Below are 14,166 nucleotides of genomic sequence, written 5' to 3'. Positions count from 1 at the left end.
TACCTGAAAGTATTTGGTACTTTTACCATAGCTAATTGATCTTCAGAATATTCAACTTGAGCAGTAGCTAAATTAATAAGAGCTCTCTCCACTGGATCCTTTTCTTCTCGAAAGATTAAAACATATGGTCGTCGCACAGCCTAACAAACGATAATATTTTTAATATTATATATATAATATTATAATGATTAATTCGAGAAATAAATAAATATATATAATTTATTTAAAATTTACATACCACCCAGCGTTTCTTCCAACCATTAGTCTTGTGTTCGAGAACATTCAAATATCCTTTCCTAGCAATAACTGGACTGATACGTATTTCTTCGACTTCTGGAACGTAGAGAACTAAATTCTCCTTTGATGGAGAAGATGAACCCAACGGAGCCGGCGCAATAGTACATGATTGGCTAGCAGATTCACTGGCTAATATACTTTCCTGCAATTCCTGCAGTCTAGCTCTTTCTGGTGAACTTAACCTAAGGATGCACGACTTAGACTTGCTCCATACTATTATACCAGCGGCCTGCAAGTAACACTCCAGCATCACCTTGACCGTGTGTCCAATTGTACTGGCGGTTGTCTTAGACTCAAAAATTTCGAGTCGACGTTTATCAATATGTTTCAAAGTGGACAAAAAGCGATTCTTAAAAGCTAATTGCGCTAGAAGCGCGACTTTCACTCAGCAAAGCTACTCTGAACTTGCGACAAACGATTATTGATCACTCTCAAAAGCGAACGTGAATTAAATTTTGATTTTGAAGACAAATTGAGAATTAAAACTCATATATAGAAGATCAAAATCAATTTTTCAAATTGAATCGAATCCTCGCTATCTTCACTCGTCATTTTTAGAATATATCTCAAATTCTTTTTTATGTTGAACTATTAATATTTAATTTAACATTTTTAATTCACTAGCATTAAATTTTACGTTATATAATTCGATTATAATGTGAATGAAGAAAGAGAGTATCGTTTTTTTTTTTTTGAGTTTCGAAAAGTAAATATCTATTTTTTGCCATCAAGGTACGATGATGCGACGAAGCGTGGACAACCGCTACTAGCAGGAGCACTCAGGCATGCGGGGAGGGTTACCTGCTCTAAGTAATCACTAGCTCTCTCGTATACTGACTCTTGAGACGAAGATGATATCACCGAAGACATCATAGATGTCGACATATCAGCCATATCTTCTCCAGGTGAAACATCTGACAATAAAATAGGTTCTTTGTTTGGAATTCGACCTTGAATAAGTTTGATACATTTCAAAGCTAATTCTTTTTCTCTCTCGGACATTTCCCAAGGTTCATAAATGTCTTTACTTGTTGAACGCTTCAATTTTACCGGACTAGCATGCGTTTCGTTTGTTGCCTTCGCCATCATGTTACAAACGTCCTGCATATAATAAATAAAATTCCGTTTGATCTTTAATTCAAATTCTTAAATAATTATTTAATAAAGATTAAAATTGAAAGAATCATAAAACAATTTTACCTTTTCACTTTTGGTGAAATCATGTGATATTTTATTGCAGAATGATACTTTATCAATACCAAGTTTTTCTCGTAATAGTAATGTGTGTCTTACTTTCCCCACTTCTTCTAATCTCGTCAATTTTTCTAATTCCCATTGATGATCGAATATTAAACTATCTCCTCGAGGTCTCCATCCATGAAGATTTTCTTCTCCTCTAACATATGTAGAACTGGTGTCTAATACACGACGTTGTCGCCTCTGAACACCTAAAAAATAATTGCAAAAGTGGGGTAGGTGCTGAATGAAAGAAAAGTAAAATATTAAAAAAAAAATGAATGTTTCATTTTGGTCGATTTTGAAAATTTTCTTTGTTTTTTCAAAAATTTAAATTTAAATAATAATAAAGAAAACTGCCAATTTGTTAATATGATATAATAGTCATTGCGAGTATCATAATTAATGATTAAATAATTATGTACTGTAGCAATTTTTAAAATGAAATATTTTCAAAAATACGACTATTATATCAGAAGGAGGGAAAGGTTCAAGAGGGGTCTACGCTAAGGGTAGCAAGACAAACCTGGGCTACCTGCTTCCGAAGAACGACGTAGGACCAACTCGTAAACACCACTGAGCCTATTCGCTTCCTGATTGCGATAACTTCCGCTGAACAGATGCTTCAGAGAACGTGGTCCTACTCTAGCGTCTCTGCCATAAATAATCATGCTTAAGTCTTTTGTGATGATCGCCGGCCTTCCACAATTTTCCAACTATAAGAAATAATATAATAGTAATAAATTAGAAAATAAATTTTTTAAGTTATGAATATATTCAATTAAAAATTAAACATACTTCGAGATATGCAGAAATGGTCATAAAGATTTGTTCTCCATATGCTGTGACTCTATTCAGCAAAGCTGAATTATGAAGAGAACTATCCCATGCTGCTTCAAATCTGAACATGCATCTATCATCACCGGGTACTTCTAAATATTCACCAGGAAATAGACCTAATGAGAGCACGGATGAATCATTGTCTTCTTCTTCTGGTTCTGGAGTGTTTCTAATACGACCTACAACCAATTCTCTAACATCTTTCCATCGCAATTCAGATGCTGGTTCGTGAACAATAGTAATTCGAATACGACGTTGAATTCCCTGATGCAGCAAAAATAATCCACGGCATGGTAGATCATCACTATGATCGACCACGGAGGGTACATATTCACCATTTGGCGCTAATTCACAAATTTCGAACCAAACTAATACATCGTATTTTGCATGTACGTGTGATGTACTGGGAGATGGTAAAACGCTACCAAATTTCGGTGAACGTACAGGTTGACTGATTGGTATGGATGGTGGAAGCATTCTCTTTGGTGGTTGTCTCACACTATAAAATGAGTTTATTTGGTGATTTACGTATGAAATAAAAATGATAGTAATTTGAAATTGATATATATATTTAATAAGATTTATTTTATACTTACTATTCAAGTTTGGCATCTTTATGCAAAGGATGTTGTTGATAATGTCCAAAAACTTCGAAGACAATCGGCTGAGTTTTTAGATATTCCAAAAATGACTTTGTTACTGTTACCGTAATCTAAATGATAAATATTAAAAGAAAAAGAGATATAATACAATTAAAATATCCTATATTAAATATTTTTCAATTTAAATTTAACTTACATTTTGTACATGATAAAATCCAGGAGAATTACCCTTTCCTGTATTTTTAACCGGTTCCGTTGAAAATGCTTCATCATGTCGATGCAAGAAACTGTATGTGAAATATTATATTTATATATCAACTATCTATTATGAATTTATTTAAAATATCTTTATTAATATATTATAAAGTTAAACATACTTAAATTGGCAAAAAATATCAGCATATTCGGTAGAAATACCCATTGCTTGCAACACAGTAACTCTGAATGTGAATTCGGAACCGAGTTGTAAGTGGTCTGGCAAATCTTCTTCCTTCATATCACTAGAAACTGAACTGTCGCCTCTACCGCTGTCTGCATCACCAATATCATCCTCATCTTTAATTTCCTTTTGCTCGTTATGACCTTCTACAACACGTTCTTCATGCAACAAGATCTGTCGATTCTTCTCAAGAGTCTGAGTCAATAGAATGTTGCGTTTATTCTGCTTTTGATTATTGCCAAATAGATCATCTTCGAAGGAAATTCTAGCTGATTGTCTGACGCCACTTGAATATTCATTGTTTTCCTCTTCTAGAACAAGCGTTCGTTACGAAAATCCTACGCCAAAATCTTTTTTTTTTAATTATAATATACATACTAAAAGTATTTTCCTGTCTCAATGATACAAAAAAATAAATAATTTTCTTCATCAGAGAAAATAAAGAAATTTGAGAATTAAATAAACTTGAGATAAGAATTAATAAGAAAAAGATATATAGACACTGATTACGTACCAACGACAGCTTGCACAGTCACACGCAAGTAGCCTTTTACATCTCCTTTTTCGTTTACTATTGCAACTTTGTGAATTAGTGGTACAGGATACATAAGATTGCTTAGATATATAAAGGACCTATGACGACAAACAGTAATTTTATTAATTTTTTAATCTGATTTTAGGAACAAAATTTGAAATCTATATTGATATTTCTTTCTATAAAAAAAAAGATCCACAAAGATATAAATTTTATTTGCATTAATTAAATAAATTTTTTTCTCAAAGAATTATTAAAATATAATTTTTCCAAATAATAATAATTTTTTTAAAAAAATAAAAATTCCAGATAATTTTGAAAAAATTTTCACACGAACCTGCCAACCATTCGGAACCAAGGAAAACGATCGTAGAATGGATCACCTCCGGTTATGGATTCAATATTGAAATCTGGAGATGTTGGAGATAATTCTGCTTCATTGTGGTACATTTCACGCATCAATTCCAGTTTTTGTCTATACAAAAATAAAAATATCGAATCTTTGTTGTTAATTCTTTTGTTTATTTTTTTAATTATAGATATAATTGTCAAACATTGTCGAGAAGCACAGTGAAGGACACTCCGTATATAATTCTACACTGTATGAATCGTGTGCATTTGAATGTATTCGTATGACAAACTTTTAAGATGTTTAAATAAAAGTACATATATGAGAATTTTTATATCTCATTTTTATTATCATGAAAATATCATGAAAATGCAAATCTAGTTAATATAAAAAATAATGTTGAAATATCAATAACAATATTTTATAAATTCCTAATGTATTTATGTTTTCATAGAGCATCCAGATTATAAAAATATATGTTCAAATAACTAAAATTTTTTATGTGATATTGTCAAAATTATTCAACTATGATACTTTGTGTAATTCGTAGTGATATGTGCACAATGAAGTTACGAAGCGAGAATGTGAAAATATTTCAGCCGCGAGGAGCGCACGTGTTCAGCGAGACACAAAACGTATACAGGAGTTAAACCCTTCAATTAGATTTCTACTTCAATGTTTATTATTTTAATAAAAATCGTAATAAAAATTTTTCAATTAATATGTATTATACAAATTATATCTTTAATTTCAATTAATAAGATCAATAAAATTTAAATTATTTAAAAGAGTTAAACCAAACTTAATTAAAAGAAAAAAAAAAAGAGAAAATATAATACAAATAAAACTGAACTAAAAAAAAAATTATTCCATTTTAAAATTTTGCAAGATGGAAGGGTTAATTCCGTTTCACTCATCAATATTAAACAAACTAAACACGCTTGATCATGCAGTTTCTTAATCGATATTATATTTTTGTTGAATCCAGCACAGCAGAATATATTTGCAAAAGCAGAATATATTTTGTTCAGAGGAAAAAAGAAAATCAAAGAGAGTCAGAAAAGGGGGAAGAAAGAGAGAAATTGTTTAAATCAATAGATAGTGTACTGAGATAGAAGAGATCCGGTGATAAAGACGAAATTAAGACCAACATTTTACAAATATCTGCATATTTGACAGTAATAGAGGATGGGCGAGAAGCGTGTGACGATAAAGAGGAAAGAGTCTCACGCGTTCGAGCACCAACCTCGAAGGCAAAAGATTTGCGAGTGAGAACTTCGGATTAGAGTAGGCCGTTAGACATTGGAAAATATCCTCTTTGGCCTCCGGAGTGCTGGAGCTCGAGTCCTCGTTGTACACGTGTCGCATCAACTCCAAGCGCTGTCTACAAGTTAACACGTATTATTTGCGTGAGTGTCCCTATGCGCTTTCATCTAAGCACGCGTCTGATTAAAAGCGATGTTATCTTGATCCGCAATTCCGCACCCTTATCGGTCTTTTAATCGACCACCTTTGTTTTCTACATAAATGTTTAAAATGGTTTGAACATACCTATATTCTGATTGCGAAATCGAGAATAAAGACACCGATAAAGGAACTAACATTTTATTTTTAGCGCATTCAAATATTAGAAAAAAGAAAATGAGATTATGAAAACAATTATCATTTTTAGTACCTGGTGGTTTATTTAAAATAAAATGTGTAATTACAAACCTAAGTTTATCGAGTGTCCAATAATGTGTTGCGCCATTCTTTGTATCTTGAACCTCTACAGCGACTATAGTACGTGGGAACGGTCTTTCCTCTTCTTCCAAAACATCATCCACAACGGGCAAAAGATCCGGTGGAAGTGGTGAATAAAGCGTATCCGTGAGTAAAGTAAACTGGAATTGTACCTATGAAGAACACATGACACATAAAATATAAATTAAAAAAATTTTTATTATCTGAAATAAATTTAAGAATATATATGAAAAAAAATAAGCAATGAAATGATAACTTATATACTATTAAATTATTGCAAAATGAATAACAATGAAACTCAATTAAAAAAAATCAATAATGAATACAAATAAAATTATGAATTTAAAAACTAGATCAACAAAAGATAAAGAAACGTAGACAGTACATAATTATTTACAAAATAATCTTTCTTTGATTTTTAGAACATCAAAAAGGGGGTACGCAAAAGAGCATCAAGAGTCAAATTTTAAAAAATAAAAATTTTGAAAATTTTAATGATCTAATTCAATATTATTGTGAATGTTCGATTAAAGAATTTATTTTAAACAATTTATTTCTTAATATTTTATAAATCTTTCTTTTTACGAAATTGATTGAGTAAATGCTCGTAATTTCTTTCAAAAAAATAAATACGATGCAAAAGATATGATGCAAAATATGAATATTGATGATTTATGATCAAAGAAGAATCATATAAAAGGATTTTCATTAATGCATCAGAGAATGAATCACTAATGTACCTTCTTTTTGAGTTCGACAGAAATAGCGTTAGCTTCTTTGAGGAATATAGCGTTGCCCCAGAGATCGTCTCGAAGACTTGTGAATTGATGATATTTCCATTTGCGAAAGGCCCAAGCGGCCAGCTGGAATTCTCTCTCGGTCCAGTTGCTCTCTGCGTCAAACAAGGGGTTGACTGAAATGCAAGCCATTACGAGGCAAAACAGTCAGAGAAGCCAAGCATTTCGTGGATATCGGTTCCTTCGTTAAAAGAAACCACTGGCGTTCTGTCCACGATCAGATGATACACCATTTCTATTTTATTTTGCAATAAGCGATTTTTCTAAAAACATATCTCGAAATTATAAACAATTCGATTTTTTTCAATAAAAAGAAAAAAATAAAAATTTTAAGAACGGTAAAATTAAAAAAAATATAGTGATATTATATCGGTTAACTACATGCGTGCATCGCAAGTTAATCAAAAAATAAAATCGAATAATGAATGTACATTCAGAAAATATATTATATTAAATAACAATTCGTTACGTACCATCATCTGATCGTCTCATACAGATCCGTACAATGATAGAATTTGTAATGGAATGAAGCTGAAATTATTATGGGAATCTGTGTTCCCTTTAATCGGATTTGTCTAAAAAAATTTAGAATATAAAATTTAGGTAAACCCATTACAAATTCAAATTTTTTAACGAAAGATCTATAATTATTTATAATCGTTACTAATTCGTACATAGAATTATGAAAAATGTTCAGTTAAAGATCATTATAATTTGAAATTATAACATTTCAACAATAATCTTTAACTTTATGTAATATTGTTACGTTAGTTTTAATAATCATAAGAAAATAAAGGAAAAAAATATATCTTTTATCATAACTTTAGATATCATTCAATATATTTACTTACCGAAAATATCTTCTTCAATGTTATTGAAATCTTCAGGTGTATAACTGCTGTACATGGACATTGTCATGCTTTGTTCCTCCACTTGTCTTTGTAGTGCATCTATTCGAGCTTCATAACTCTATGTAAAAATTAAAATACAAATACTTATATAGAATATCTGCTAATTTATAGAATATTAATAATTATACTTACTTTTCTTTGTTCTTCGAACAATTGATCTGCTTCTTCCTTCTCTTTACGGAATTGTTCTTCCAGAACTAATAGTCTTTTCTCCATTTCAGCCTTTAAATCGATTCCTTGCTTTTCTAACAATTCGATCTGTGCAAAGTTCCAGTCAACTGTCTCTCCATTTCCAGGAGTTTCAACGGGAGATCCTTTTTCTCTTCGTTCGCGAACTATAAAATCAATAAAATAATTATTTTTTTAAAGTTAACAAAAATTATTATAAAATATTAAGATCAATATTTGTCCATTTGTGGTTGCTACAGAAAATCAAATATGAATATCAATACGAATGCTATTGACTGAAAGAGATTAAAATATAGAATTATTATACATACCTTGATCAGGATGATTGAATCTGAATACATGATTCTTTCCTAAAATGACACGAGATCCGGTTTTCAAAATAACTGGCTCAGTGACTTCGCGTCCATTTACATAAATTAAAGCTCCTTTTTTGGGCATTAGAGTAATAATACCCTCGTGATTCTCAAAAACACAGTGTTCACTTAATATATGAGGTCCACATAGCTGAATATCTTGTGGTATGTTAGCTTCGGCACTACCGATACGCGTGAAGCCATCCTTGATGTAATAAATTAAACATTCAGACATCATAGGATCCTCGTTCAGATTCACCAAGTGAGGAGTCTTTTTTGGAGAGAACACACCAACAGTAACACCGTCCTCTTTCACAGCAACTCCCATTTCAGCGAACACTGCCTCACGTTGCAAACGAATTAGCTCGGTTCGTTTCAATTTCTCTTCCCATGTTTCATTCAATTCTATTAGAAAGAAAATAGATATTTTTGTTTTTAATTCTTATTATTTATTTTAATGCAAAAAAAAATGATATTTTATTTACCAGCTATAAGTTTTTCCGAAGCTTGCAATTGATCTACTGCTTCTTCAGCGATAGTCGATGTAGTGTGTGACGGGATTCTAGGTCGAGTTTCCTTCACATCGTCCTCACGTTTGACTACTCGGACAATTTCGTCTCCTGTGAAGAATACAAAATCGCATAAGAAATTAGGAATATGATAATAAAAATCAAAATGACGAGTCAGCCAGAAATGTAACACGCGTCTCGGAAACATCAAAAGCCATAACTAAAGCAGTGGCGTAAGTGAAAGAGAAAATTTTTCAAGAACGTTTCACGGCGAAAAATATTTTTTAGAGAAAAAAGGAAGTAGAACATGTAATTTGGATTTTTTCCTTCATAAATAAAAGCTGTTATTAATATCGCATAGCAATCAAGCCACATTTAAAATATATAAAATTGTTATAAATCTTGTTTTTTCTCTTAAATATCAAGATTTAATTTCACAAAGAAGTTGAAAAATCTGTCTTCTCAAATTCATCTTTTGGTTAACATATAAAATGAAGAAAAAATTAGAAATGGAGTTCAATATAAAAGTTCTAATAATAAAATTGAATATTCTTTCACATCTGAATCTACATGTGAAAAATATTTTTTTCAATATATATATATTGTAAAAACAATAAATATAAACGAAAATCTGTATATTTATGCAAGTCAAACGCAACACTCAGTCAAATATTATTATTTAATTTTTATGATATTGTTAAACTTGTTCGATATGTCGTAATAAACGGTGCTCGTATCACTGCATCCGAGATGCGTTCAAATTGTCCATTGTCGAGTGCCATGCAATTTCTTTGGGCTAATTCGGAAATAAAGTGATGGATCTAAGTGGATAATAAGCGAGGCAAATAACACATGTTTACTGAAGAGAAATTTTGACAATGGAAACTATAAAATCTAACTTCGTATGTGGACGCTCGACGCGGAATAAATATATATATATATATATATATTTTTTAAAATTATCTCGAGACGCTAATAAGATTTCTCTAAATATACGATGATAATAAATCGATCTTGATCTCAAATTATTCGATTAATTATTTTTTAAGGATTTTTTTCTTAGATTTTATCTGAAAAAAAAATAATAATAATTTTTGAACAAATTTTCAATCAAAATCGATTTTTTTCTAACTCTGAATAATTCGTTTTTTCTATAATCTAAAATAATAATAATATAATAAATAATTAATTATAACAAGATATTTGCTGCATATTGAAAGAAAAATATCCATTAATGATTCGATTATACTTTGTTAATGTTGGATTTGAAAAGAATGTTTTTATCATATCTCGATGTATCCTTTCTTTTCTATTCATTTTTTTTTTTTTAATTTTTTCATGAGAAACATTGCATTTAATTCTAAAAGCCGCTAATTATGCCGCCTACAAAAGACAAAAAACAATGAATAATTATTAGGCTGGTTATCACAGGGTTGAATACATATGTCAAAGGAAAAAATAGAATGCGTTTCGCGAAGCAAATATAAAAAGAGAATTTTGTTGGAAATCGATAAAAACACAGAGAGATAGATATAGATAGATAGATGATACGCATTATGCACTTGGCCGTGAATTAAGCGAACGTTCAAAAAATAGGCGTAGAAGTGATCGATTGTCTGGCTTTTATAAGATTTTTCGCTGTGTGGATTGTCGGTAATTTTACTTACTAGATTCTTTCTTTTCATATGTGACTTTACCATCTGGCCCTACGTCAAGCACAGGGGAAACAAAGAAAAAAAAATGTACTATGTAAATAGTGGCTTTTCTACCGCGCACTACTTTTTTTACAATTTGCTTTTTCCTTTCCATTCTTTTTTGTTTCTTTCTATTTTTTCTTTCAAATTTCGTTAATCATTATTTCTTCTTATATTAGGGTATATATAATATGTCTTTCTTCCTTCGTATAAATAATTTTGCTAAGATATTTACAATATAGGAAAGAATTGTTCTTATGATTATTGTATATTATTTTATTAAATTATAGTTTTTTTATTTTTTTCTTTTTCTTTATACAGAAAAAAGTTAATGATAATTAATTAAAACTATTATTAGAAAAAAGATAATTTTTTTGTAATTTATATTAATCATTATTTAAATATTATTATTTATTTTCTTTTTAATAAATTGTCTATTTTTTATAAAAATATCAATACAAAATATAATATTTTTACTATAGAAATGTTAGAAAATATAAAAAAATATAAACAACTTTCAAATTAACTTGATTATTAATATTAATAACTGTTATTGTATAAAATCTATGTATCATATAGTATCTATCATAGAATATCATACACACACACATATATATAGGAAAAAAGAATGTCATTCTTTGATACTTAATTTTTATTATATTTATATTTAAGGTAATTAAAATTATCTCACCTTCTTGTACATCAATACCCTCTTGTTTCAGCAATTCTCGTAGCTTCTGAATCTCTTCTTTAAGTTCCCTGATAAGTTTCGCGTTTGCATCTTCATTAACGACAGCCTTGCAAACTATTTGTTTCGCTCTGTCTGCGTATCTGTAGTTTATCAAAATAATAATAATAAAAGTAATTATTTAAATAGAATTAATAATAGAAATAAATATAAAAATAAAAATAGTTATAAATATAATTTTTTAAAATCTAATCAATAAAAAAAATGAATTTATTCATATTCACGAAAAAAACAATATTTTAAAAAAATTTTAAATTATAAACAATTTCATTTCACTTATATAATAGATTATTATAATAATTTTTAATAATTTAATAAAAATAAAAAATTAAAAGAGTAATTAATAATTATACCGTAAAGTAGAAAGAGTTTCATCGTAATTGATATCTGCTGGACTCACTGCCGCAATCATCGCTGTTTTAGAATTACCTCCTAGATTTTCTCTCAATAGCCATGTTAGAACAGAATCTCTATAAGGGATAAAATCAGCCTTCTTTTTCTTTTTAGTCGCCTAGAAGGACAAAAAATCAATACTTTACAATTTATTGTTTTTTTTATAAAAAAAATGTTAATTAATATTCACTATTTAAAAATATAAATAAGTAATAAATATTATGTAATTATTACTATTAAAAATATATGCTTACAATTTAATATTTAAATGGAATAAAATCGATCATAGATATGTAAACTTACCGCCTATGAATCCATAGCAAAAGTAATTGAATAAACAGAAGACATGAATTTCGTTAATGTGAAGTTTATATAATATTTAAGCAACTTTGAAAGAATAAAATCGTATAATTTTCATATGATATAACATATTATCCAATATGAATGCAATGCTTATTAATCACGGAAATATAACATTCACTTCTCTCTTTTCCTTCCCCCATTCTTAGATTATATTTTAGTTAATAATTTATATTTTAATATAAATTATATTTTATAGATAAAATTTAGAAAGAAAGATATATAGTATAGATATAGATTAGAGATAGATTATAAAAAATAAAAGATAAAAATATATGCTTACAATTTCAGCTAGAGCACTGATGACTTTTCCAAGGGTTGTTAAGCTTTTATTAATATTAGCACCTTCTTTTAATCTTGTACCTTTTGCACCAGTAGAATCAGCCCTTTCAGAACCTGCTAAATCGACGAGTGAAATTTTGCTAACTTTTTCTGTCACTAATCCAGTCGCAGAATCTTGTTTTTGTTGTGTAAAGAATATCGTAAATACAGCGTGAGATCTGCTAGATGTTTCATTCATATTTGTAGCTGCTACCGTTCTGAAACAAAAAAAAAAAATAAATAAAATTAGAGAATAACTATAATATATTATATTCATTAAAATTATAAGATATTAATTTTGTATTAATTTTATTACTTTTATATACGTACCTTGCTTTATTGCCTTCATCGATAAGATCATGAATATCTTGATAGGACATCACCGCCAATTTCGATAAATCCTCAACATACGGTCCAAGTAGAGGGTGTTCTCTTACCCGAAGATTTCCCTTGTTCTTAGGATTCAAGAGATCCCGTACTCTTTCGCAGTATATTTCCATGTAACTGACTTCTACAGAATATTTCAGGCACTCGTTTGAATTACGACTGATTTTTCTAAAAAGATCCTTGCAAATTTGAGGTATTATTCCCTCTTGACCCTCTTCTTGTTTGCCCATCATAGTATACGATTTACCTGCGCCAGTTTGTCCATATGCGAATATACAGACATTATAACCTATGTGCAAATAAAATTATTTCAAATTAAAAATGAAATTCTTTTTCGTTCAAAAGTTAAATATTCTTGTTTATTTATTTATATGTAAAATGTTTAAATTTATTAAGACACTTCATATATTTTTGCTCATACGTGCTTTTAAATTTTGAATGTTGCAAAATAATAATATAATAAAATTTTTATTTCAATTATCATTTTCTAAAAGAAATACAAAATAATATAAATTATAAAATAATATGCTCAACCCTTTGTAGGATAACATATATAACTCATCATAACTCGTAAATATGTGTCAAGAATGTGTGAGAATTCGAACAACTAATTCCTATCTCAATGGCATGCAAACATATGTGTCAGTTCCTAGACATAAATTCCTCGGTATGCGACAATTTGGATATACAATGTCTAAAGTATTTGAGAAATTGCTTGATTAATCTTCGCAGATAATCAGAAATCTTTCATGCTCACCTTCGAAGGCATGTTCCAACATCTCTTCACCGATATCCTTATAGACCATAAGTTGTGAAGAATAATTTGCGTCATTTGGCTATAATAGAAAAAGCAGTCTATTCATATGTTTTTATTATTAATTTTAATTTTATTAAAAATTAAACTGATATCATTGAAAATAGCAATAATTGTTTTCAAAAATAATAATTAATTATTGATGAATAATATTAACTAATGTATTATTTAATTTTAATTAATATTATATAATTAATATTTGTATAAATATATATATATATATATATAAATAATTAAATAGAAATATAAATTAAATTTGTTTTTAAAGTAATTTCTAATCTTATTGATTATTACTTTAACTAATTGTAAGAAATTTATCAAATAATCGATCTTGTTAATTGTGAACTGTATTCATATTTTTTCTTAAAGCAATAAAATAAAACAAATGGTAATATAAGTAGTTTAAATAGTAGATAATATAAGATTTTTTTATCGATATTCAATAAAAGAATATTGCTTGATAAAAGGTACTTACATCCATGGAAAAATAGGAATAATCGTAATTGAAGCTCTTGACCGAATCTTTGCTGCCCGGTGGTGCTTTGGGATTTAATATCGCTGTAACACGCAAAACAGAAAATTGCTAATACAAATAAATAAGCTACAATATTGGTTCTTCTTTTATTTTCAAGTCCTTAGACTATATAAA

General features: G+C 28.9%; 1 protein-coding gene across 34 annotated transcripts in view; it reads right to left on the bottom strand.

The window, feature by feature from the left end:
- The window catches only part of LOC107999361 (kinesin-like protein unc-104), a 28,271-nt gene that overhangs the window by 3,790 nt on the left and 10,315 nt on the right, over window positions 1–14,166 (bottom strand). For 2 of the 34 annotated variants that reach the window (XM_062081789.1, XM_062081790.1), the window contains exons 3-27: window positions 13,993–14,075; window positions 13,461–13,539; window positions 12,647–12,992; window positions 12,279–12,534; window positions 11,596–11,753; window positions 11,186–11,325; window positions 10,468–10,506; window positions 8,777–8,911; window positions 8,250–8,696; window positions 7,882–8,084; window positions 7,690–7,807; window positions 6,782–6,954; window positions 6,012–6,193; window positions 5,545–5,682; window positions 4,287–4,424; window positions 3,929–4,047; window positions 3,353–3,725; window positions 3,172–3,262; window positions 2,970–3,085; window positions 2,332–2,872; window positions 2,060–2,249; window positions 1,498–1,745; window positions 1,099–1,398; window positions 239–526; window positions 4–140 (exon numbers count right to left, since the gene is read on the bottom strand). In XM_062081789.1, coding sequence (XP_061937773.1) covers window positions 4–140; window positions 239–526; window positions 1,099–1,398; window positions 1,498–1,745; window positions 2,060–2,249; window positions 2,332–2,872; window positions 2,970–3,085; window positions 3,172–3,262; window positions 3,353–3,725; window positions 3,929–4,047; window positions 4,287–4,424; window positions 5,545–5,682; window positions 6,012–6,193; window positions 6,782–6,954; window positions 7,690–7,807; window positions 7,882–8,084; window positions 8,250–8,696; window positions 8,777–8,911; window positions 10,468–10,506; window positions 11,186–11,325; window positions 11,596–11,753; window positions 12,279–12,534; window positions 12,647–12,992; window positions 13,461–13,539; window positions 13,993–14,075 — 5,038 coding nt within the window. The remainder of the gene's footprint in view (window positions 1–3; window positions 141–238; window positions 527–1,098; window positions 1,399–1,497; window positions 1,746–2,059; window positions 2,250–2,331; window positions 2,873–2,969; window positions 3,086–3,171; window positions 3,263–3,352; window positions 3,726–3,928; window positions 4,048–4,286; window positions 4,425–5,544; window positions 5,683–6,011; window positions 6,194–6,781; window positions 6,955–7,689; window positions 7,808–7,881; window positions 8,085–8,249; window positions 8,697–8,776; window positions 8,912–10,467; window positions 10,507–11,185; window positions 11,326–11,595; window positions 11,754–12,278; window positions 12,535–12,646; window positions 12,993–13,460; window positions 13,540–13,992; window positions 14,076–14,166) is intronic. The other 32 variants (XM_062081822.1, XM_062081820.1, XM_062081798.1 and 29 more) reach the window with 31 other exon arrangements.

Source organism: Apis cerana, linkage group LG11 (genome assembly GCF_029169275.1).
Source record: "Apis cerana isolate GH-2021 linkage group LG11, AcerK_1.0, whole genome shotgun sequence".
NCBI lineage: Eukaryota > Metazoa > Arthropoda > Insecta > Hymenoptera > Apidae > Apis > Apis cerana.
Note: the sequence above shows the minus strand (reverse complement) of the source record. Positions and strands in the feature narration are given on the sequence as shown.